At 31.4% G+C, this 25200-nt stretch overlaps 1 protein-coding gene and 1 long non-coding RNA gene across 2 annotated transcripts; one reads left to right on the top strand and one right to left on the bottom strand.

Annotated features, from left to right (window-relative positions):
* Positions 1-1225: 1225 nt before the first annotated feature.
* LOC107889523 (uncharacterized) lies at positions 1226-2446 on the top strand. Its single transcript, XR_001681770.2, has 2 exons — positions 1226-1820; positions 1960-2446. It is a non-coding gene; the product is annotated as an uncharacterized lncRNA (long non-coding RNA).
* A 4446-nt stretch (positions 2447-6892) lies between these two features.
* On the bottom strand, positions 6893-8818 carry LOC107891901 (3,9-dihydroxypterocarpan 6A-monooxygenase). The gene is made up of 2 exons (XM_016816829.2): positions 7721-8818; positions 6893-7599 (listed from the first exon to the last, which is right to left on the bottom strand). Exons 1-2 carry the CDS (start codon positions 8642-8644, stop codon positions 6985-6987), a joined length of 1539 nt encoding a protein of 512 aa, XP_016672318.2. The 5' UTR covers positions 8645-8818; the 3' UTR covers positions 6893-6984.
* Between the last annotated feature and the right edge of the window lie 16382 nt (positions 8819-25200).

Raw genomic sequence — 25200 nt, 5'->3', positions numbered from 1 at the left:
TAACAATAAAATTGATTTGGTCCACTTAATTTTCTCGTTAAATAAAAAAATATTATATATTAATATTTATACATTTTAAAATTAAAATTAAAGAAATATTTAAAAAAAAACATTTTCTATTGTTTGATCTTGATTGACGTTAGGTTGAATTGGCCATATTCAAATTTAAAAACTATAGTGGGTTCAATCCATGATGAGACCCATCAAGATGGTAGTAGGAAGCAAAGCAATCTACAGCAATGGTCAATGAGATTGAAAACAATATATGAAATTTCCTGGACATTTCATTGGTGAATCTAAGAAATTAGCTCAAACTAGTTTTTTTTTTACTCTGAATTAATTGTATATATATATTTAGAGTATAATATATTTAATTTAATGTTGCAGAAGTAAATTACTAAAATTAATAAAAACATTGTTGTTAATCTAAATATTTTTGTTATGCGATGTATTTTCTTTAGCTAAATATCATATTGCTTGAGAAATAAATAAAAAAAGAGGTGTTTGTGACAAAGTTGGTAAGAAGCCAAAACATTGTTATTCTTATATAAGATAATTAATTGATTCAAATCAAATTAAAGATAATGATAAATAGTAATGCAATTTGTTGAGTCTATCATAGCATTTAAATAAGAATGTGGGCAGAAATTAATTTTATAAAAATAAATATTTGAGAAATTTAGGCTATTAGTCAATTATATCAAATCATTCTAATAATTTATGAAAAAGAAATATCAGTTGAAATATGAAACTGTATGTTTCGTTGATGAAGGCCATTATTTTCATCAAAAAGTCCAGGGCTAAATGAGGAATATAACAATTCATAAGTGAAAATCTTTAAAATTTGCATATTTCACTAATTTTCTAAATAGGAACATGCTTCCATGACCTTTAATTTTTTTCTATTTGTCTCTTATAGATTAAAGTGTTTGAGGAAATTGAGAGAGAGGGAGTAGTGAAGTAAGTAACTTAGATTTTAATTACTGGACATTTTTGTAGATGAATGTGCTTGTTTCAGTTATGAATGCTTGTGATCTGTTTTGTAATCGCCTTTTCTCTTGGTTTTTGATTTAACATAGTTGTTTTCTATTTGATTGCTGAGAAAGTGAAGGAAAATAAAGGAAACTGTTGGTTTTTGTTCTTTTTTGAAAGGTTCAAGCTTGATAGGCTTCCAAAAGAAATATTTTGCTTCTCATGGTCGTTCTTCAGCCGCAAATAAGTAGGTCTAACGACTTGTTCGTGAATTTGAAAGTGTTGTTTTATTAAAATAAGAAAAAAAAGTAATTAGTAAGTGAATTAAATCAAACCTGTAAATATTCTAGTTGATTTCTTTGAGTTTTGGCTTTTGTCATTGCAAAATCAAATCTTGCGTAATATATCTATCAATTTAGTCCAACTTTATTGTTGCTTAGCTTAGCATTATGGCTGAGTTGTAAAAAGTTTGGTCTAAAAAAAAAGTGCATTTGGAAAATGTTGCTTTTAAAAATTATGGTTTGGGAATTTTAAGCTTTTAGCATTGCTGTTAACTACTGTTATGAAAAATTAAAATGTCAATTTTAAAAACATGATGTTAGAAGAAAGACGAGACAAATGAGGTTTTTTTGCATTTTTCTTTTTCAAATCATATTTTCAAACAGCAAAACCATCAAAGTGCATCTTCTTGATTTGGTTCAAAAAGTATTTTGTCGAAAAGCTTTGGCTACTTTTTCCTGGTTTTTGATTGTCTACTGCTTATTGTATGCTTTCCAACAAGGTGAAAAGGGCTCATCCTTTGCAGGTTTGGGCAGCTGGTTTTGCTATTGCTATACTGAAGCAACAAGGTTTGGGCAGCTGTAGCCTGGGAAATGGCTACTGGTTTGATTGCATATTGATTATCTATACACCCAAGGCAACACAATTTTTGATGCATCATTTGATATTCTTTTTAATGCTTGGTATCTAAATCAAACTTCTCTGCAGATATTTGAGAAGAACCCTACCAAGATCAAGAATTATGGTATATGGCTCCGCTACCAAAGCCGTACTAGTTATCATAACATGTACAAGGAATACCGCGACACTACTCTAAACGGAGCTGTTGAACAGAAGTACACTGAGATGGTTTCTCGCCACAGAGTTCGGTTCCCATGTATCCAGATTATCAAGACTGCAACTATCCCAGCCAAGCTATGCAAGAGAGATAGCACCAAGCAGCTCCACAACTCTAAAATTAAGTTCCCATTGGTGTTCAATAAGGTAAGGCCGCCTACCAGGAAGCTGAAGACCACTTACAAGGCATCAAAGCCTAACTTGTTTAAGTTCTCTCATTGCAATGAAAAGAGAGTTAATGTGGTTTATAGTTCTAAAATTTTTGGTAGTGAACACCTGTCAGTTTGTTGATTGGATATTGTTTTTCATTTGAGAAGCCTAGGCCACATCTGACTGGTTGAAGTTGAATTTTCTTTAATTTACTATCAAATTTTGTTTACTTCGATGAGCTGGTTTGCAATGTTTGAACTTTATTGTCCAGTGTTTTTGTTTCTCAAAGGCAACTAGGACGCTTTAGTAAAAGAAATTGCTAGCTTTATTTCACAAGTTTTCTAATAAATTTGATGGTGTATCATTTTTTTGGGACTTGAATTTGGTAACTGATACTACATTGGGGCTTAAATTTATTATTGATCCACTAAGTTAGGCAATTATTCTTACACTCGGGTTTGAACTAAGCAATTATTTTTGTTTTAAGGCTTGAATTTTTGTTTTGTCCAAGTTAAATCCCAAAACATGGCAATGGTTCCTATATAATGGTTTAAAATTTTTTTGTCTAACTTTTTTAGAGTAATATAAGAACTTGGCAACTTGTACATGCTTGATATTAAATATATATATATAATAAACTCAATTAAACAATGAAAAGATAATAAATTCTTAAATACATATTTCTTTAATTTAAAACAGTTTTTCGGAAATTATTTTCAGGAAATTTGCTAAATAACAGAAAATATTTTACACAGATTCATCCAAAAATCAGAAAAATAAATTATTTTTCAGAAATTATTTTCCAAAAAATATTTTACTGACAAACCAACGGAGCCTTATTTTATCATCTAAATTTCAAACCGAAAAGGCTGAATCCCTTAATCCCATAAATAGAAATTACATGATTCTTTTATAAAGGTAAATGGCTGTAAAAATTTCATGCTGAACAGCCGGACCAAAAGGATAAATAAAAACAATCCATGTCAGCCTTTAAAAAAAGTCCACAACACATACTTAACAGAACTTTCATCATCATTATCAATTAGAATTAATTCCTCAATTAATAACATTATTCACAGTTGTACGAAAAAAAGCAATCAATATTTTTAATTGAAAATTGTTGTTCTATGGAAAGGGGACCAAAATTGATGTTTATGTTTTAAATAGTGAATTTAAAAAAAAAAGTGTTCTATTAAAGGGGACCAAAATTGATGATTTTGTATTCAGTTTTGGTCCCCCTTTCATACAAAGGGTTTTTTCATTGCTAATGTGTTGACAATTAGAGCTTCATTGGGTTAGTGCTAAGCTAAAGTAATTTCAAATGTATAGGATAGATATTTGTAAACACTAGTTTTCTTTGTAATTTTCATGAGGTAAATAATAGCAAATTTATAAATAAATAAAAAAGAAAAAGAGAGTCATGTTAATTATTTTTGTTGTACGATAAAGTCGAAAATTTTAGGGAAAAACTCTTTGGTTGGCTTCAATAATTGAAAATTATAATATCTTTAGAACGTCCTTCTCTTCCTAAATAAGATACTAAACTTATATTATTTTCTTTAAACTTTTCTTGATTGATATCCTACCTAATATGTATTCTATATAGATTTGTGGTAAAATAATTTATATATATATATATTATGACTAAGATATTATTTAAGTTTGTTTAACTGAACATGAAAAATAATTTTTTCGGAATTTGTTTTTCTCAACCATATTATTTTTAAAGTTCAAATATGAATTCTCTCTTTAAAAGTACAATACGCTTTACCATTGCACTTAATACAAATTATATAAAATATTTTAAATATATGGAAGAACATTAGCAAGACTTAATATCTTGATTCTGGAAGAAGCTACATGGGGCACTAGGTACTTGCTTGGATTTTAGTATTGTCTTTCATCCGCAAACTAATGGATAGTCTAAGCAAGTCATTCAGATCTTAGAAGATATGCTAAGGAGTTACATTATCAAATTCTGAAGTAGTTGGGAGGAACATTTGCCTCTAGTTGAATTCGCTTATGATAATAGCTTTCAGTCAAGTATATAAATAGGACCTTATGAAGCTTTCTATGGTTGTAGTTGTCGAACACCATTATGTTGGATTAAAGAGGTGAAAGGAAAATTTTGGGTCCCAAAGTGATATAGGAGTCTAAGGGGAAAATTAAATTATTCCAGGATAGGCTAAAAGCGGCTTCGGATAGGCAAAAGTCATATACAGACCTAAGGAGAAAGGACATTGAATACAATGTTGGAGACCAAGTCTTCTCGAAAATGTCTCCATGGCAAAAAGTGTTGAGGTTCAGACGAAAGAGCAAGTTAAGCCCTAGGTTCATTAGACCTTATCCTTAAGAGAGTCAGTCCAATGGCATACCAATTAAAATTACCTCATTAACTGGACTGCATCCATGACGTTTTCCATGTCTCCATGATGAGATGATACTGGTCTAACCATTCCCATATTATACCAATTGAAGATATTGAAGTGAGACCAGATTTGTCCTTTGAGGAGGAATTCGTACAAATTCTAGATCATGACGTAAAGGTTCTGAGAAGGAAACGAATCTCATTTGTTAAGATTTTGTGGCGAAACCGTGGCACTGAGGAAGCCACATGGGAACCGAAAGAAATGTTTCATCAACAATACCTTCATCTATTCGAAACAAGTAAATTTTGAGGACGAAATTTCTTTAAGTAGAGGAGAGTTGTCACACCCCAAAATATAAAGGGTTAGTTGAAAGGATTAACCAATAAAATAAATAGGGTTGAATCAATTAAGTGTTTAACGTCCTTCCTAGAGATATTAGGTTGAAGCTTCCGTCCTCCTATTTTCTTTCATTTTATTTTTGGCAATCTAAATTGAAAGCCACAACTAAAATATGTACTGCCATGGATAAAAACTAAACAAGAAATAGGGATTATATTTTAGTTTATGGAATATGTTGCGGTTAATTCTTTAAAAAAATCATATTTGATTCATCTCAAAAGTATTTAATTTATTTTAACTCAAAATATTACATAAATTTTTTATTTTTGTAAATTTAAGGCTTAATTCATTAGTAGGTATTTTTGTCTATTTTAATACATGTATTTGACAAAAGTAATACATTTTGATATTCAAAGGTAACGTACTCAAAGGTAACATTTAATTTTTTAGAGTTTAAGTCAGATTTTAGGGTTCTAATGAAAATTAATTAATTTTTAATATTATTAAAATTCAACTTTCATGATTTTGTTAATAGAATAAACTTAGTGTTAATCGTAAATTCGTTTATTTTTGAGTTAAATAATTTGATGACTATAATTTTTTGTGAGATTTAGGGATAAAAATTAATTATTAATAGTATTAATTAATTAATTATAATTTTTTATTAAATTAATCCTAAAATTTAAATTAAATTAAATATAATATTAATGTTTTTAAATATCAAAATATAAAACTTTTCTCAAATTGAAAACCACATAACTTTAATATTTCTGTCAGTTCAAAATTGAGGATTATGAAAGGAAGTTATTTGGCAAAATAAAAAATAAAAACTTTTGGACATTAAGATTAAATGCTAAAAAGATTTAAATAATTGGGTAAGGTCATTAATTCGTTAATCATATATTCATAATTTGTCAATTATGTTGTTTCTATATGAATGATGCCATCAAATTTTAAAAGAAATGCTATACTGCCGTAAGCTTTAACAGTGGTCCAGGGGATTAATCAAAGTTGCATTTTCTCATTTATGTAATTCCAAAATTGTCGATTATCAATAATATATTTTACAAATCTATTGTCATACCCTTTCACAAATAGGTTTTTTTAGATTTTTTAAAATTCAGTTGAGTTTTCGATTTTTTTATATTAATTTTTAAAATTTATTTTGATAAAATAAGTTTTATTTTATGATTCTTGAATATTATTTGACAATATTTCAAGTCTTTTTATAAATATTTCTAAAAAATAATAAATTTTAACAACTTTTAAATTATTTTTATTATTTTAAATATAAAATATTTATTTTTATACTATAAAAAAACAATAATTTAATTTAATTCAATTTTAAATAACCATAATTTTTAAAATTATATTTCATAAACCGTTTAAATAGTAGGGTTGAAGTTAATTTTGGATTTGAATCTTTTTGTTCAACCCACCCAAATACCACCCACTCTTAAAGAAATAACCTAGGCGGTTATAGACATTCAATTATTCAATGGGCAATGTTGTAGCTTCAGAGTCATTAAGGCATTAGTGATAATCATTTCATCTAGTTTAATTTCATTTAATGATTCAACTCTTTAGACTTATTAAATCTCAGAAAAGAAAAATCACATCCAACCCATTTTTCGAACTCGGTAACTTCATATTCAACCTACACTCTTAATCGAGCCTAGGTCTCGACTATAATTTAAATTTAATTACAATTCTTGATACCCATATATCCTATCGGGTGTTGGAGTTGATATCGACGTTAGGGTTAAGATTTAAGATATTGGGGTTAAAGTTACAATTTAGGATTTTGATATAAGAATTTTTGTGGATTTGTGTAGATAGATTTTCTTTTTATGTTTTAAATTTGGTGGGGAAAGTATGAAGTGGAGTGATGATATATAATAGACAATGGAAATAGAATTCATTATTTGGCAAGTATGTGTCCATAATTACATTGAAAAGTCCAAGATACTTTGATCTAATGAAGCAAACACAAGTACATTGAGTAATGTTAAATAAAAACAAGCTTCAAATCTTGGGCTCATTCCTGAAAAGGATAAAAACGGGTATTGGGATAACACAGGAGAGGAACTGCAAATGCACCCGAATAACCAGTTCCAGCTGCTTCAGTATCAACTTTCTCCGCCTCTTTCACTTTCCAATTAAAGCATTGTGTAAGGGCTCCAATGGTGGCATGCATCACAAACATAGCATGAGATGCACCAGGACAGGCTCTCCTTCCACTGCCAAAGGGAAGGTAATGAAAATCCTGGCCCTTCATTTCAGTACTGTTGCCTAAGAAGCGCTCAGGCATGAACTTTTCAGGTTCCTTATAGCAATTGGGATCCCTCATGATCATGTAGACGTTAATGAAAACTCTAGTCCCTTTCTTGAGATCGAAGCCGTTGATTTTGCTATCTTTGTTTGGAACCCGGCGGAGTAAGGGCCCTGGAGGGTGTAGTCTTAGGGTTTCCTTCACTACTGCTTGCAAGTAAGGGAGTTTTGGCACATCAGATTCTTTGATTAGTCTGTTGTTCCCCACAACTGAGTCGAGCTCTTCTCTAAGGATTTTGAATATGTTGGGATGGTTGATAAGCTCCGCAATTGCCCATCGTATTGCCGCCGCTGTTGTATCCACACCAGCCATAAACAATTCCTATATCAGCAGAGCAAACATTTTGTTTGATTTCAATATGATGCATATATAACAGATAATGTGATGGCTGGAGGGTGACTGTTTTTGTATGGAGTGAGAAATTAAGCAGAAGTTTAGTTACCATGAAAAAGTTCTTGATCTGATCCCTAGTCAACTTCACTTCAGCATTTGTGTCTTTGTAACTCTCCAACAAAATATCCATCACATCTTTTTCATCATCATTTTCACTAGTTTCCAGATCATTATCTTGATAATCCTTCATAATCTGCTCTATCATTTGATCATAACCCTTTAGAGTCAACTTAAGCCTCTTTCCATTACCGAATAGGTCGAATTTCTTCAAAGGCCCAAACACTTCTCCAAAATGAAACTTTGCCGCATATTTCATGGAATCTGTAATAAATCTTCTGATTTTCGCAGCTTGGTTAGGATAGTTTGAACATCTCCTTCCCATTGCCATTCTATAAATCATGTTATTTGTCAGCTCAGTTACCTCTGCAGCCAAGTCACATGGCTCCCCTGCTTTAGACTTGTTCAGCAGCGATTTTAAGAGTTTGCTAGTCTCTTGCTCTCGAATTCCGTTGAACCGATCGAGCTGCGAACCCGTAAACAGTTTAGTCATACATAATTTCTTCATGAATCTCCAATAAGCACCATAAGGAGCATTAACGAAAGAACTGTCTTCATATATGTGGTAATTAGTGGGACCGGGTTGGAACTTGGAGGCAAAATCAGCGTCAAATGTTCTCAAAATTTGTTGAGCTGATTTTGCATCCGAGGCCACAACGAAGTTAGCAGCTCCGACCCGTATCTGCATTATGGGACCGTATATTCGGGCTAGAGATTGGAAAGATGTAGGCAATCCAGATTTTAAGAGATGAATGTGACCGATGATGGGAAAAGCTGGAGGGGTGGGCGGATACTTTGATTTGGACTTGAAATTTCTGAAAGACTTAACCAAGAAAAGTAGGAAAAGAGTAGAAATGATGAGGATTAAGAGGTGGTGGAAGTAGTCGGTGAGGCAAATAGAAAGAGTAGGCGCCATGAAATTTTGGTATGGTGCATGAAGAGATGTAATTCTGCGTATGTACTGCTAACTGACTTGCTTATATAATTGGACATTCGGTATTGTATCAAGGCAAACTCTACTCTTCTAATGGTTTATTTATTAATTCTTATGTCTGTATGAGTCCAGTAGAAGTCTACATTCAAAAAATTTATATTTGGAAAGAAGATCAAAAGGAATATGTGTGCATTTCAAAAAAAACAAAAATCAGGATTTCGTGGCTGAATTTCTTTTTTTATATATGGATCAAGAGTCTTGTAATTGATATTTTACAGTAAATAATTACAAAATTTTTATGCTAACATGAAAAATTAGTCGGACCAAAAAGATAATTAGAAACAATCCATATGTTGGATTGGTTAAAAAGAATTCCAGAATACATACTTTAACACAGCTTTCAGCATCATTATCGATTTCGATTAAATCCTCAACTAATTACATTACTTCTAGTTAAAAGTTGTTGTTCTATGAAAGTGGATCAAATTTAATGTTTATGTACTAAACTATGCTTTTTTTTATTAAAAATTTTGTTCCTCTCCGGAAAGGGGACCAAATTTGATGTTTACGTATTATCAACTGAGTCATGTTAATTAAAAATATATTTGATTCATTTCAAAATTATTGAATGGTGTATAGTTAATTTATTTTAACTCAAAATATATTTACTCTACGTAATAACTAATACATAAATTGATTAATTTTTGTTTAATAATATTTTTTTCATATCGTATTACGGGAAATGCAAGAGGTATTTATACATATTCCTACTATTGCTATTACAGCTCACAATAAGACTCAATATTTTGTCTCGGTCTTAGGGCCGATAATACTAACATTCCTTGTCCTTAGTGTTGACATTCTCTAGGCATCCCTCGGTTTATTTGCTTTCTAATCCTGGGACTAACTCCCCCAGCAAGCCTCGTACCTGCTAGTCACGAGCAGGGATCCCTTGCAGGGCTCATGATCCCTTTCTGTAAACATAGCTCGCGACCTCATTCCTGCGAGGCTTACATGAGCTCTCCTTGCAAGCTATCTTTGCTAATATCTAACATTCCAATAGGGTCCCTAACGAACTATGTCTATAGGCGAATATTCTTCTTTCTGGACAAGTATATTCGGGTTAGAGATCTGGATCCTATTGGGTCATTTGGGCTAGCGGTTCCCAAATCCTAACAATTTTAATAACCATAATAACTTGCTTTCCATTCTTTTTTTTTCAAAAAATAATTTAATATGAAAGTATATATTATTCAATTTTTTTCACCCTAATATCTTAATAACCATAATTACACAGTGAAAAAAAAGAAGAGAAAGATCAAGTGTTTTTGGTTTTATTTTAATAAAGTAATATAAATACAAAATCTAAGGCTTAGAACTATTTATTTTGATTTAATAGCTAAGACAATTTTGGTTCTCATGGTTCGCATTTTAATAGTTTTCACTATAGTTGCCACCGTTGAATTTATATTAAAATATTATTTTGTTTCATACAAGTAAATATTGACTTTTATAAAATTATTTATTTTTTTATAGTTTTGGATAATCGATAAATATGGTATTTTAAATATGAGAAATTATATAGTACATTGTGTGGAGTTTTTAGACTCTATAAGTAGGTTGACAAGTGTCTTATAGAGATAATAAAATATTAAAAGAAGAATTAATTTTTTAAGGTTGCTTATAGAATAAAAAAAATACATTGCAATGTATCAAATACTCACCCTCCAAATATCTCAATTTTTAAAAAGAAGGATAATTTATTTCTAACTTTTTAATGAATCAGATGGCTTATAATAGACCAAGGACTATCTTCGATTGCTTGCTTCATAACCTTCTCTGAATCAAACAATTTCATGAATCAGATGGCTCATAAATAGAAATTACATAATTCTTTTATAAAGGTAAATGATTGTAAAAAATTCATGCTAAATATTCGGTCCAAAAAGATAACTAAAAACAATCCGCATCAGCCAGCCTTATATGTTGATTGATTAAAAAAAGTCCACAACACATACTTAACAGAACTTTCATCACCATTATCAATTTGGATTAATTCTTCAATTAATAACATTATTCACAGTTGTACCAACAAAAACTAGTATTTGCAGTTGAAAATTGTTGTTCAATGGAAGGGGGACCAAATTGATGTTTATGTATTAAATAGTGAATTTAAAAAAAAATTGTTGTTCTATTAAAGGGGACCAAAATTGATGATGTTGTATTCAATTTTGGTCCCCCTCTCATACAAACGATTTTTTTTATTGCTAATGTGTGGGGAATGAGAGCTTCATTGGGTTAGTGCTAAGCTAAAGGAATTCCAAATGTATAGGATAGATATTTGTAAACACTAGTTTTCTTTGTAATTTTCAAACAAAATTGCAAATGTATTCTCCGCAACTTCCCTTACACAGATCACTTGCTTCTGCTAGATACCACTCAAAATACTCACCATCCCTTTCCGATCAAGGGCTTTATCCGCAGTGATCCTTCCCACTACCATAAGCTTCATCAATTGAAGATGTTGCACATTAACTCCTTCCAATTGAATTACTATTTAACAACTCCATTATAATTGAAAAAAATATATATATTATCATCGTATTTCAAAAAAAAAGAAGACGGACAAACTTAGATCAAACAAAGAAATTGCGATGAAGAATTTTCGATCCCTTTGCAAATAAATGATAAATAAATAAATAAATAAACTCAAATCCTAACAATCAAAAGGATTTAGACTCAAAATCCTAAAGCAAAATTCTTTAAGATTCAAAATCAAAGAAAGCCTATATTGAAATTAAACTTAACCTAGAAAAGGAATCTGACTCTTCTTAAAAAAGACGGAAAAACTCAGAGAGAAAACTTCCAAGTTGGTAGTTTCTACAAGAGTTTAATCTTCATTTAAACTTTACACAATTAAAACAAAAGAATCCTAGTCCATTTAGGGCAATAGTCGATAGGGAGCAAGAAAGCTTCTCATGCGCACTTTTCTAGGCCATATGACCTTGCTTGTGCAGCAAGGCTTAATGCCTTATGTTTTGTAGGCTATCCTTAATTAGATAAAATAAAAAAAGCTTAATTACTAATTAGTGTCGAAACCATTTTTTGAAAAAACGGGTTGACTTTATATTTTGAAAAGAAAACGAAAATTGGGAGTCGCCACCAATCTTTTTTTTGTTTAGGTGTGATCGGATCACCTAAAAATTTGGTCATTTTAATAAAACATTTTGATTTACTAAAACAACGATTTTGGTCTACGAAATTTAAGAAAATGGGTTCGGGAGTCAGTTACGTACGAGGAAAGATTAGCACCCTTGTAACGCCCAAAATTAGTACCTAATTGATTAATTAATGTCTTAATGTCGAAATTTAAAAACTCGAAAAAAATTTAGAATACGATCCCTTTTTTATGTTGATATATACGAAGAATTTGCTTGAGTAAATCGAAATGGATTCTAAAGACCTTCTTGTCCCGAAGTAATAAAATGCCACATCCAGTACGGTAGGACACGACATTTCAAACCCTCGAGAATAAGTTGGCCTTTTGATTTTCAAAACTCACGTGTTTTAATTTTAAAAGGTTATTCGGTCATTTGGATCAAACGAGAAAAATCGAAACCCAGTATGTTAGGGCACGATCTCTAGAATTTCCAAATACAGTACATTGCCTTAATTTTCAAAATCTTTCGAATAAATACACATGTAATGTTTAAAACTATGCATATTTATTTTATTTGGATTATAATGTAAAGAATGGACATTTAAACACGGCTCGTGACATAATTGGAATAATAGTAGAATGATAACACGAATAAGCGATATGACTATATATAATGATGAAGCAGCAATGACAATGATCAATCAAATTTAATATTAATTAAGTAATAATAGTAATAAAAATGAAATAAAATGGTGATAAGAAAGTAGGTAAAATGCATATACATGAAGTTAAATTTAAGTGTTTGAAAACGAAAGAATGAAAAATAAATAAATTAGTATAAGCAAATATAAAATTAGGTAAAAAAATGAACATAAAATATTAATAACAATAATATTAGTAAAAATAATAAAAATAAATAATATAAAATTTGAAAGTATAAAAAGATATAAACAAATAGATAATAAAAATGATAATAATAAGGGTAAAACTAAACATAAAACCAAGCTATAAAAAATAATAAATAAATAAACAAACAAATAAATATTGAATATTAACTAAATCAGTTTAATAGTATAATAATAATAATAATAATAATAGTAATAATAACGACGCGAGTAAATACGAAAAGGAAATATACAATGTAGTATAAAATTAATATGATGATAATAATAGTGATAATACAATGATAATAATAAAATGGAAGATACTAGTGATGATACATTAATAGGAATAATAATATAGACTAATAATAACAATAACAGAAAAATAATAAAATAATAATAATAATATAATGAATAATGACAACAATAATATAAATAGTAATAGAAAAACAATAATAGAAATAGCAACGATAATAATAAATAATAAGAGTAATAGTAATAATAAATAATAATAATAATATGTAATAATACTCTAAACGTAGAAGCATATAACAATGTATGTATAGAGAAATAAATGAATAAACAATAATAATGCAAGTAATAAAAGCATATTATGAAGATATCAATACGTGAAGAAATAAAAATAAAATAAAATGCTGAATATTAGATAAATTAATTTTAGTAACATAATAATATTAATATGGAAGGACTAAATTGAAATCAAAATGGGATTTGAAAGCTTAATTTGGAAAAGAATAAAATAAGGGATCACATTGAAAGGCGCGGATAATGTGGAGGGACCATATGGGGGAATATCCCCGCCCTCCAAAATGCTGCACTTCATGCAAGATTAAATTGAAAACTAAAATAAGTTAATAGGTACAAAATAAAATAACTTAATCGCAAATTGATTAAAAAGTGAAAGGGCTGAAAGTACAATTATCCCTTCCGCTACAAAACACATGGCTCCTTGCTAGGGGGGTCGGGTGGCCTACTTCACCCCAAAACGACACCGTTTTGCGTCTGGAGGTTTAGAGCCAAAACGGTACCGTTTTGGTACCATTATTTAAATTAAAATTTCAGTTTTTTTTTCAACACTTTCAAAAAAAAAAAAGAAACCAGGTTACCATCTCTGTTATCTTCAAAGTGCTGAGATCCCTTTAGGCTCATATTTCACTCAAAAGGAGACTCGGAGTCAATGGCAGCGTCGCTCACGTTATTGATATCTAGAGACCTGTTGTAGGTACGAAGGTAGATTCTAAAGAAAAAATATTTCCAAAGATGATTATTTGAATGGTACGATCATGAATGAAAAATATTCGAAAGAATGTCCAAAAATAAAAGAATCTAAGAATAATTGTTTGTACGGTATGAAATGGAAAGAATATAAAAATATTTACTCAAAATGATAACAATCATGCATTTTATTGAAATAAAGATTTTGGATATAAGCCTATTTCACAAAAAGATTCTTGTTGCTTCTAGGCTTAAAGCAGCAATTGTAATACCTCCTACCCGTATTCATTGCTGAAATATGGTACAAGATATTATTGGAGTTTATGAATTAATTTAATTTTTTTACTCAATATAACCCCCTTATAGATACCTAACCTTCCCTGCAATTTTAAACCAAAAACAATCCACATCAACCAATCCAATTCAATATATTTTCAAGATAGATTAACGCATATAGATTCATGCATATTTATAAGATAATGTCATCACATACCAAAACTAGGTTTGTTAACCATACCTGTAGCGACGTAAATTTTTTTTTGCTTTCGGTCGCTAATTGAGGCGATTTATTGGAAATTTGAAAATCGATTTTCGATTTTATTAAAAAGGGAGTCGCCACCGGTCCTTTTTTCTAGGTGTGATCGGACACCTAATAAATCTCTTTTTTAAAAGAAAATTTATTTTTTTAAACAAAAAGAAGGCCGAGTTTAGGTCTACGTCAAAAACCAGAGTAAAATTGGGTTCGGGAGTCGGTTACGCGCAAGGAAGGTATTAGCACCCTCGCGACACCCAAAAATTGGTATCTCGTTAAACATGTGTTGTCTTGATTTCAGAAACACGAATTCAATTTGACATTTAATCGTGATCCGATTGAAAAATGAGAATTTTTAGTTTTCGATTTTTTTAGAAGGGGGTCCCGTTTTTAACACGAGCCGACGAATTTCACCCAACATAGCGATGAAATCGATGACTTAATGTTAAATCGGTACATGGCCTTATTTATTGAAATTAAAAAACATGAATAAAAATATTTTTTTAAATAAAAAATTCATAAATAAATAAACGGTGCAAACAATGATATAATGAGGTGATTAATAAAAAATATTATAACATAATATTAGGATATTAGAGTAATAATAAATAATATTTACAATAAAAGAAAAAAAAGAATAAATGTATTAATACCATAATAAAATAATATATGTATAATAAAAAAATAACAATATGCACAAAAAGATGTATGTATACCAAATAATACATAATAATATTAAAATAAAATAATAAGTAACAATAGTGAAAATAATAAGTATAATAATAAATATAATGATATATAAAAATAATACTATATATAAAAAGTATATATATACACGTATAATAAAATATATACTAATATTAATAATAAATATAATAGCGGTGAAATAGGTATAATAATATATTAGATAATAATAATAATAATAATAATATGTGAAGGTTGAGAAAAATAATAATATAATAATAAAATCCGAAGTTTTAAAATCATAAAGGGGATATAAATAAATGGCAAAACAAAGTAAAATACATGTATGTAAGAAAAAAAGAATAGATAAATAAATATAAAAGAAATATAATAGTAATAGTAATAATAATGCAAAGCTAATTAATTTAATAATATGATAATAATAATAGTAAAGTAAAAGGAAAATAATGAAAGGGAAATACCGGGAAATATATATAAAGAAATGAATAATAGATGGATAGACAAATAAATAAATATTAGTAGCGTGAAAATGATAAAAATAACAAATATTTAAATGAAGATAATAAGAACAACAAATATTTAGAAAGTAAGTATTAAAATCCTTAATATATATGTGAGGGATATAATATAATAAATAGATGAATAAATAATATGTTAATAATAACTATAATAACCGATGGAAGAAAAAAAAATTAAAGGCATAAAATACAAAATGCAAATAAAGTGAAAATAATAACCATTTAAAAATTAAAGGAAGATAAATAAATAAATAAACTAGACAAAACAATCATACATATAAAATAAGCTTTAAGTTAAATAAAGGATTAGATTGGGATTAAAATAAAATTCAGAGTCTAAAACATAAGAAAATAGATGAATAAACAAAAAAGGGACCGAAATGAAATACGAGCAAAAGTGGAGGACCGAATTGGGAATATTCCCACACCATCAAAACGGTGCCATTCTAACAAGTACTAAAATGTAATTAAAATAATATTTTAGGCAAAATTTAAAAGTAACAATGAGCTGATTTGAAAGGACCAGAAAGGAGGAGGGACCATTTGCACAATTTGTCCCAAAAGCAGAAACATGCTTGGCCTAGGGTTTGTGACGCCGTTTCATTAGTTATTAAAACTAAAAAAAATCATTTTGAATGGCCATCTGCCGTTTTCTACAAAAAATCAAAACAAATCCCTAACCCCCATTCTTTTATCCCTCATTTGGAAGCCAGTCATTCTTAGCCCACGATTGGAAAAAAAAGGTTTTCCCTTTATTCCCTTTGAGCTCGGTCTCGGCGACGGAGAAGGAGACTCCGGCGACGTGACCGTGAGGCGATTTAGGTAAGTTTCTTTTCTTCTTCCTTTTATTTTCGTACATATATAAAAAAATGAAGAAAGAAAAATAAATAACGCTTTAAAAACCGAAAATAAAAAGGTCACCTTTAGAAAGTTTATTTCTCTCTTTCGATTGATTGTCTCTGTTTTTGTATTTTCTTTGTATTTGACTGCTTTTTTTTTGCTTCGATCTCTGCTCTCTTTTTTGTTAAAAAATCTTGTTTTTTTATTATTATTGCAATACAATGTTTTCTTTGGATTCCAAAAGACCTCCCTTTTACATTCGATTTTTGGTGGCTTTATAGTCGATTTTACATTGCTTTGGCTACTGTTTATTACGTGTTCGTCCTTCTTTTTGCAGGTGACGGAACAAGAGTAGGGCTGGTAGAGGCAGGTGGTGTCAGAGAAGCATGGAGGTTGGCGATGGCGTGTGGGCAACGGTGGTAGAGGCGCACAACGGCTGAAGCTAGGTTTTTTGTTTTCTTTAGGTTTGGGTTAATTGGGCTAGGGTTTAATTGTTTGCGTTTAGGGATTTAGTTAAAATGGGTTGATGTAATTGGGGTTTGGGTAGGTTTAGGTTTTATTTTTTTGTTCAAAATTGGGCCTCAACAATACCAATGGCTAATTTTACATTCATTTCACGTTAACATTTACTTTATTAGCTTATACATGCCATTGATTTCCAAAATAAAGTTTCTTGATATACCGAAATCCTGAGGTTGATAGTGTGATGTGTCTCCGACCAAATCCGACCTCTGAGCTCTTAACACTACAAAACAGGGGAAAATGAAACAGGGTAAGAACTTTATGCTTAGTAAGCTCATGTAACAAGAATTATACTTACCTAATATTTTCAAAACAATACAATAAACATTCCTATATTCATTCAATGCATTATTACCCTAACATGCACAAACTAAACATTCAAGTTAGTACAATAATTTCTATGTACCAATAATATATACCATGATTGATGAACTCATCAATACCATAATTTTCATTCCCTTATTATTTTTTCATATTTATCCCGTTGAATTTCTCGGAATTTCGATTGATTTTCAGAGATACACTTTTAGTGTACATTTTCGAGTCCGTCAATTCATATTCATGTGCGCACATTTCCATTTCAGAGAGCACACTTCCGCGAACCTCATCCTTACAGCGGGATTACCAGTCCAGGCTAAGTCCCCTGTAATATAAACTCATAGAGTATTGTTGGGATTACTAGTCCAGGCTAAATCCCCTGCAACGACAATTACTCTAATGAGCTTGGATCTGAATTACCAGTCCAGGCTAAATTCAGACCCTAATTCGGATTACCCGTCCGGGCTAAATCCATTTTCCACATATTCTTCAAGAGGGCTATATCAGAATAGGATCATCTGTCCGGGCTAGATCCTTTTTACCGTCAATTCCTATTCAGAGATCCATCGAATTTTCCTTTCATTCAACCAGGATTTCTTCCCATTTTATCAAATATATCAATGTTTCATTAATTTTCATACAATAAACATTCAAATCATATTCACATCAATAACATACATTTCAAGCATTAAAGAATATAATTCAAGTTACACGAACTTACCTTGATACTTGTTCGTGTACAAAAATCTATTAATCTCAAACTTTTTCCTTTCCTCTATCTAGCTTCTTATTTTAATCTTCTGGATCTAAATAAATAAATTTAATTATCAATTTAATACATTTCATGTTCATATGCAACATTCTCTATAATTCAACTATTATTTATAGTTCATTTAAAGTTATCTACTTGAGTCATAGTCACTAAATTATTTTTATCTTGAGCTAAATAAGTCCAAATTAAGATATTCTAATTTTCCTTGAAACTAAACTCACATATATTCTTACCATAAAATTTTCAGAATTTTTGGTTTAGCCAATAAGTACTGTTTATTCTTTAAAGTCACCCCTGTTTTGCTGTTTGACAGTTCTGACCCTTATTCACTAAAAATTAATTATCTCTTCATACAGGATTCAAATGATGTTATTGTTTGTTTATCTTAAAAATAGACTCATTCAGTATTCTATACATATAAATTTAAGCCAATAATTATTTTTATTCAATTTTTTATGATTTTTCAAAGTCAGAACAGGGGAACCCGAACTCATTCTGACCTTGTCTCACAAAATTCATTATATCTCAATATTTACAAATCCATTTCTTACACCGTTTCTTCTATGAGAAACTACACTCAATAAGCTTTAATTCTATATTTTTTCATATTCTAATTATATTTCCACAATTTATGGTGATTTTTAAAAGTTAGTCTATTGCTGCTGTCCAAAACTGTTTTAGTGCAAGCTGTTTATTACCATTTTTCCCCTAGGCTTTTAATAAATGATAATTTCATCCCTACTCAATTAGCCTCTCAATTGAGATGATTTTTCTAAATTAGCACTTTATTCTATCACCTTAAACTATTTTAAAACCTTTAAGAATCATAATTTCAGAAATAGACTTTAATTCCAAACATTTTCACAATTAGGTCCTAAAAATCAATTTCTATTGAAATTACCTAATAAAATCATCTTATAAACAAATTAAAGCTTAAATTTCATGCTATTCAATCATAAAATTACAGAAATCAACCATGGTGACTTTAAATTACATCCATGAAATCAAAAACTAATGAATTTAATAGTAGGACCTAGTTGTAAAAGTCCTAGAAACACAAAAATTACAAGAAATAGGCAAGGATTAACTCACTTGGTGAAAAAATTATGGAATACCAGCTTAAAGAGCCCTCCTATGGCGTTTTTAGCTACTGGAATTGAAGAGAAATCAAGATATTTCATATTTAGTCCTAGCTTTATTTAGTTAATTTTGCAATATTCCAATTTTGCCCTTAATTTATCAATTTTCCTGCTGATTTCATGCCCTTGCCGTCCAGCCCAAATAAATTTTGGGTCTAATTTCCTTTTAAATCCTCTCTCATTAGACACTTCAGCTACTTAATCATCCCATCGACTTTTACACCTTTTACAATTTAGTCCTTTTCATTTAATTAACTACCCAAACATTAAAATTTCCTAACGAAATTTTAATACCACGTTACTAACATTTTATAAATATTTATAAAATTATTTTCGACTCAGTTTTATGAGATAGAGCTCTCGATACCTTATTTTTACCCAATTTATTCAATAATTTCTTTTTCTAACAACCACTAAATCGGTAAAATTTTTCTATCAATATTTTCATTCGATTTTCCTATCATATCAATTTTCATGCAAAAATATTGAAATAAATTTCTCTTTAAATCAGATTTGTGGTTACGAAACCACTGTTCCGATAACCTCGAATTTAAGCCATTACAACTCTGCCCCCTTTCAGGATTTTCGTTCTCGAAAATCTTAACAGTAAAGAGATTTGGGTATTGTTTCCTCATTGCCTCCTCTGGTTCCTATGTCGCTTCCTCAATCCCGTGCTTTTGCCACAATAGTCTCACCAAATTTATCTTTTTATTTCTAAGCTCTTTTGTCTCCCGTGCCAATATCTTGACCGGTTCTTCACTGTAAGTCATATCCGATTGGATCTCCACTTCTGTCAGAGAAATAACATGTGAAGGATCCGATCGGTACCGTCGTAACATAGATACATGAAAAATATTATGGATTCTATCAAGTTCCGGTGGTAATGCCAATCGATAAGCGACCGGTCCAATTCTTTCTATGATTTCATATGGCCCAATAAATTTTGGACTCAGTTTACCCTTTCGAGCGAATCGGAGGACTTTCTTCCAAGGAGACACTTTCAGGAATACCTTGTCACCAACTTGAAATTCAATCTCTTTTCGTTTAAGGTCAGCATATGATTTTTGACGATCGGAAGCTGCTTTTAGACTATCTCGAATAACCTTTACTTTTTCTTCTGTTTTCAAGATCAAATCAACCCTATGTATCTTCCTTTCACTGAGCTCTGTCCAATATAACGGTGTTCTACATTTTCTACCATACAAAGCTTCATACAGAGCCATTTTAATACTAGACTGATAACTGTTATTGTAAGCAAATTCAATCAAAGGTAGATACCTCTCCCAATTACCTTCAAACTCTAGTATACAACATCGGAGCATATCTTCCAATACTTGAATTACACGTTCAAATTGATCACCTGTCTGAGGATGAAATGCAATGCTGGAATACAACTGAGTACCCAAGGCTTCTTGCAATTTGTCCCAGAAACTAGACATAAATCGGGGATCTCTATCTGATATAATGGAAACAGGCACTCCATGTAAGCTGACAATCTCACATATGTACAGTTCAGCAAGTTTATCTAAATAATAATCCATACGTACGAGAATAAAGTGCGTTGACTTTGTCAATCGGTCAACAATCACCCAAATAGCATCTTTTTTCATCGGAGACAACGGTAACCCCGATACAAAATCCATAGTGATCCTTTCCCATTTTCATTCCTGTATAGTAATTGGCTGAAGTAACCCCGAAGGTACCTGATGTTCAGCTTTAACTTGCTGACATATTAAACACCTTGATACAAACTCAGAGATATCACGTTTCATTCCCAACCACCAGTACATTTTATTTAGATCATTATACATTTTATTACTTCCCAGATGTACATACATAGTACCGCTGTGAGCCTCGCGTAGAATCTTCTGTATGAGCTCTGAATTTTGAGGTACACATACCCTACCTCTGAATAATAAACAACCATCAGAACAAATCTGAAATTCAGAATCATTAATTGACTCACACTGTGCCCGTTTAACCTGTAACTTCTCATCATTCTTCTAAGCTTCACATATTTGCTGTAGAAATATTGGTTTAACTCTCAATTCAGCTAGGATTGAACCATCATCAGTCAATGATAACCGGGTATTCATAGCTCGTAAAGCAAACAGAGATTTCTGGCTCAAAGCATCAGCTACAACATTAGCTTTACCCGGATGGTAATTAATAATAAAATCATAGTCCTTTATCAATTCAAGCCACCTGTGCCGTCTTAAATTCAAATATTTCTGTGTCATCAAAATATTTCAAGCTTTTATGATTAGTATAAACATGACATTTCTCATCGTACAAGTAATGTTGCCATATCTTCAGCGCAAATACAATAGCAGCTAATTCAAGATCATGTACTGGGTAATTTCTTTCATGTGGTTTAAGTTTTCTTGAAGCATAGGCTATTACTTTACCTTCTTGCATTAAGACACAACCTAAACCATTTAATGAGGCATCACTGTAAATAACAAATTCCTTACCCGGTTCAGGCTGTACTAATACAGGTACTTTCGTTAGTAGATCTTTTAATCGGTTGAAACTCTACTGACATTCATCAGTCCACTCGAACTTTACATCTTTCTGTAATAATCGAGTCATCGGAGAAGCTATCATAGAAAATCCCTGTACAAATCTCTGATAATAACCAGCTAAACCAAAGAAACTTCTAACTTCGGATACATTTTTCGGTGGACTCCAATTGACAATAGCTGAAATTTTACTTGGATCTACCCTGATGCCTTCGGCAGATGCAATATGTCCTAGAAAACCCACTTCTCGAGGCTAAAATTCACATTTACTGAATTTAGCATAAAACTGCTTCTCTCGCAGAATTTGCAACACAATTCTGAAATGTTCTGCATGTTCTTCTTCATCCTGAAAATAAACCAAAATATCATCAATGAATACTACCACAAATCTGTCTAAGTACGGTCTGAATATCCGGTTCATCAAATCCATGAATACTGCAGGTGCATTAGTTAACCCAAACGGCATAACCAGAAACTCATAATGCCCGTACCTGATTTTGAAGGCTGTTTTTGGCACATCTAACTCCTTTACCCGTAACTGATAATAATCTGATCAAAGATCAATCTTTAAAAACACTGTAGCACCTTTCAACTGATCAAATAAATCATCAATCCGGGGTTATGGGTACTTATTCTTTATGGTTACTTTATTAAGCTGCCGGTAGTCGATACACAATCTCAAAAACCCGTCTTTCTTTTTCACAAATAGTATCGGAGCACTCGAAGGTGAATGACTCAGTCGGACAAAACCCCTGTCAACAAGCTATTGCAACTGTGTCTTTAACTCCTTTAATACGGAGCTATGGAAATCGGAGTAGTTCCCGGAATCAAATCTATAGAAAATTCCACTTCTGTTTTTGGTGGCAACCCTGGTAATTCCTCTGGAAACACATCGAAAAAATTCACATACTATTGGCACTGCCTGTATCTTTGACTCAGATACCTTGGTGTCGAGTACATAAGCCAAGTAAGCATCATACCCTTTTTTACATACCTCTGTGTTGCCATTACTAAAATCACATTAGATAACCCCTCTGTCTGATCAGATTTAACCCGGAGTAACTCACCATTCTGACATTTTAGCACAATATATTTCTGTCTACAATTTACTACTGCATCATACTGGGTTAGCCAATTTATGTCCAATATCACGTCAAATTCATCAAATGGCAGTAACATCAAATCAGCCGGGAAACAATAACCTTTTACCATCAGTGGATAATTTTTACAAATTTTATCCACCAAAATAGATTGACCTAGGGGGTTCGAGACTTTAACCACAAATTCAATAGGTTCAATAGATAAATCTTTAACACATACAAGCTTTATACATATATATGAATGCGTAGAACCAGGATCAATTAATGCAGTAATATCAATGTCAAGTAAAGAAAATGTACCAGTAATAACATCGGGTGCTGAGACATCTTCTCTGGCACGAATGGCATATGTCCTAGCAGGTGCTCGTACCTTAGGCCTGCCTACAGTATCTTTTGTAGCTCCTCGACTACCACTGATATTACTGGATGGTCGAGGTGGTCTATCTTTCGAAACTGGATTACTCGGCTTCGATATCTGTTCAACTTCTTTTTCAACCCTTTTTGGACAATCTCTGAGGAAATGGTCAAAAGAACCACATCAGTAACAAGCCCTGCTCTTTAATCGGCATTCACCAAAATGGATTTTATTACAATACTGGCATCTCAGCTTAGGAGTGCCAACACTGCTAACACTGGTCACTAACGGAGTGGAAGGTCTTGGATTAATGCGTTGAGAACCTCGCTCTCTGCCTGAATACCCAGTGGCCGAGGTAGAACGATCCTGGTACTTCTTCAATTTCTTTGAAGCAAAAAACTGGAATTTTCCCATCAGTCTTTTACTAAAAATTCTAGCTTTCCTCTCAGCTTATTTTTTTCTTTGCTGAATTCTTCTGCTTTATAAGCTCTCTCTACCAATGTAGCAAACTCTCAAATTTCAAGAATTCCGATCAGTAGCTTGATGTCTTCATTCAACCCTTCTTCGAATCGTTTGCACATTTCAGCTTACGACTGTACCCATTCTCGAGCTTATTTACTCAATCGGACAAATTCTCTTTCATACTCAGATACCGATCTATTGCCCCGTTTGAGCTCAAGAAATTCTTTTCTTTTCTGGTTAAGGAACCTCTGGCTGATATATTTCTTTTTAAATTCATTCTGAGAGAACTCCCATGTAATTTCTTCTTTCGGAACAACTAAAGCTTTAGTATTTCACCGATGATAAGTTGTGTCTTTTAGCAGTGAGACGACACATTTCAAACATTCTTCTGGTGTGCAAGATAGTTCCTCCAAAACCCGAGTAGTATTCTCTAACCAGAATTCAGCCCGTTTGGAATCATCATCAACTGCTGCTCGAAATTCTTCGGCCTCATATTTTCGAATTTTATCTACTGGAGCTTTTCCTTTTCTGACAGATTCAGTACCTATACCCTGTGAGATCTCGGGAACCGGTGGAGGAGCAGGAAGGGGAGCTTGAACTTACTGCACTACAGGGTTAGTTCTTAAGTATTGATTAAACCATTCATTCATCATTTGAAAGAAGGTTGTTTTTGCCTTCTCCCCTCGACCCTCTATCCCGGGCCTTCTACTGCTAGTTTCTTCTCTTTATACTGAAGCCAGAGCATGACTCCCAGCTTCCTCAGATTGAGCTCGGTCGGATGATATTACTATAAGAAAAACACATTTTAAATGGTCAAGAGATATCACGCTATCAATAATAATTTAAATGGCATGTATAGCTAATCCCGTATTTGCTACATCAGTCCTAGAACCGGCTAAACCATAGCTCTAATACTAACAAATGTAATACCCCCTACCCGTATTCATTGCCGAAATAGGGTACGAGGTATTACCGGAGTTTATGAATTAATTTAATTAAATTTTTTTACTCAATATAACCCCTTTTATAGATATCTAACCTTCCCTGCAATTTTAAACCAAAAACAATCAACATCAACCAATCCAATTCAACATATTTTCAAGATAGATTAACGCATATAGATTCACGCATATTTATAAGATAACGTCATCACATACCAAAACCAGGTTTGTTAACCATACCAATGGTTAACTTTACATTCATTTCACGTTAACATTTACTTTATTAGCTTATACATGCCATTGATTTCCAAAATAAAGTTTCTTAATATACCGACCTCCGAGCTCTTAACACTACAAAACAGGGGAAAATGAAACAGGGTAAGCACTTTGTGCTTAGTAAGCTCACGTAACAAGAATTATACTTACCTAATATTTTCAATACAATACAATAAACATTCCTATATCTATTCAATGCATTATTACCCTAACATGCACAAACTCAACATTCAAGTTAGTACAATAATTTCCATGTACC

This window comes from Gossypium hirsutum, chromosome A09 (assembly GCF_007990345.1).
Source record: "Gossypium hirsutum isolate 1008001.06 chromosome A09, Gossypium_hirsutum_v2.1, whole genome shotgun sequence".
NCBI lineage: Eukaryota > Viridiplantae > Streptophyta > Magnoliopsida > Malvales > Malvaceae > Gossypium > Gossypium hirsutum.
Note: the sequence above shows the minus strand (reverse complement) of the source record. Positions and strands in the feature narration are given on the sequence as shown.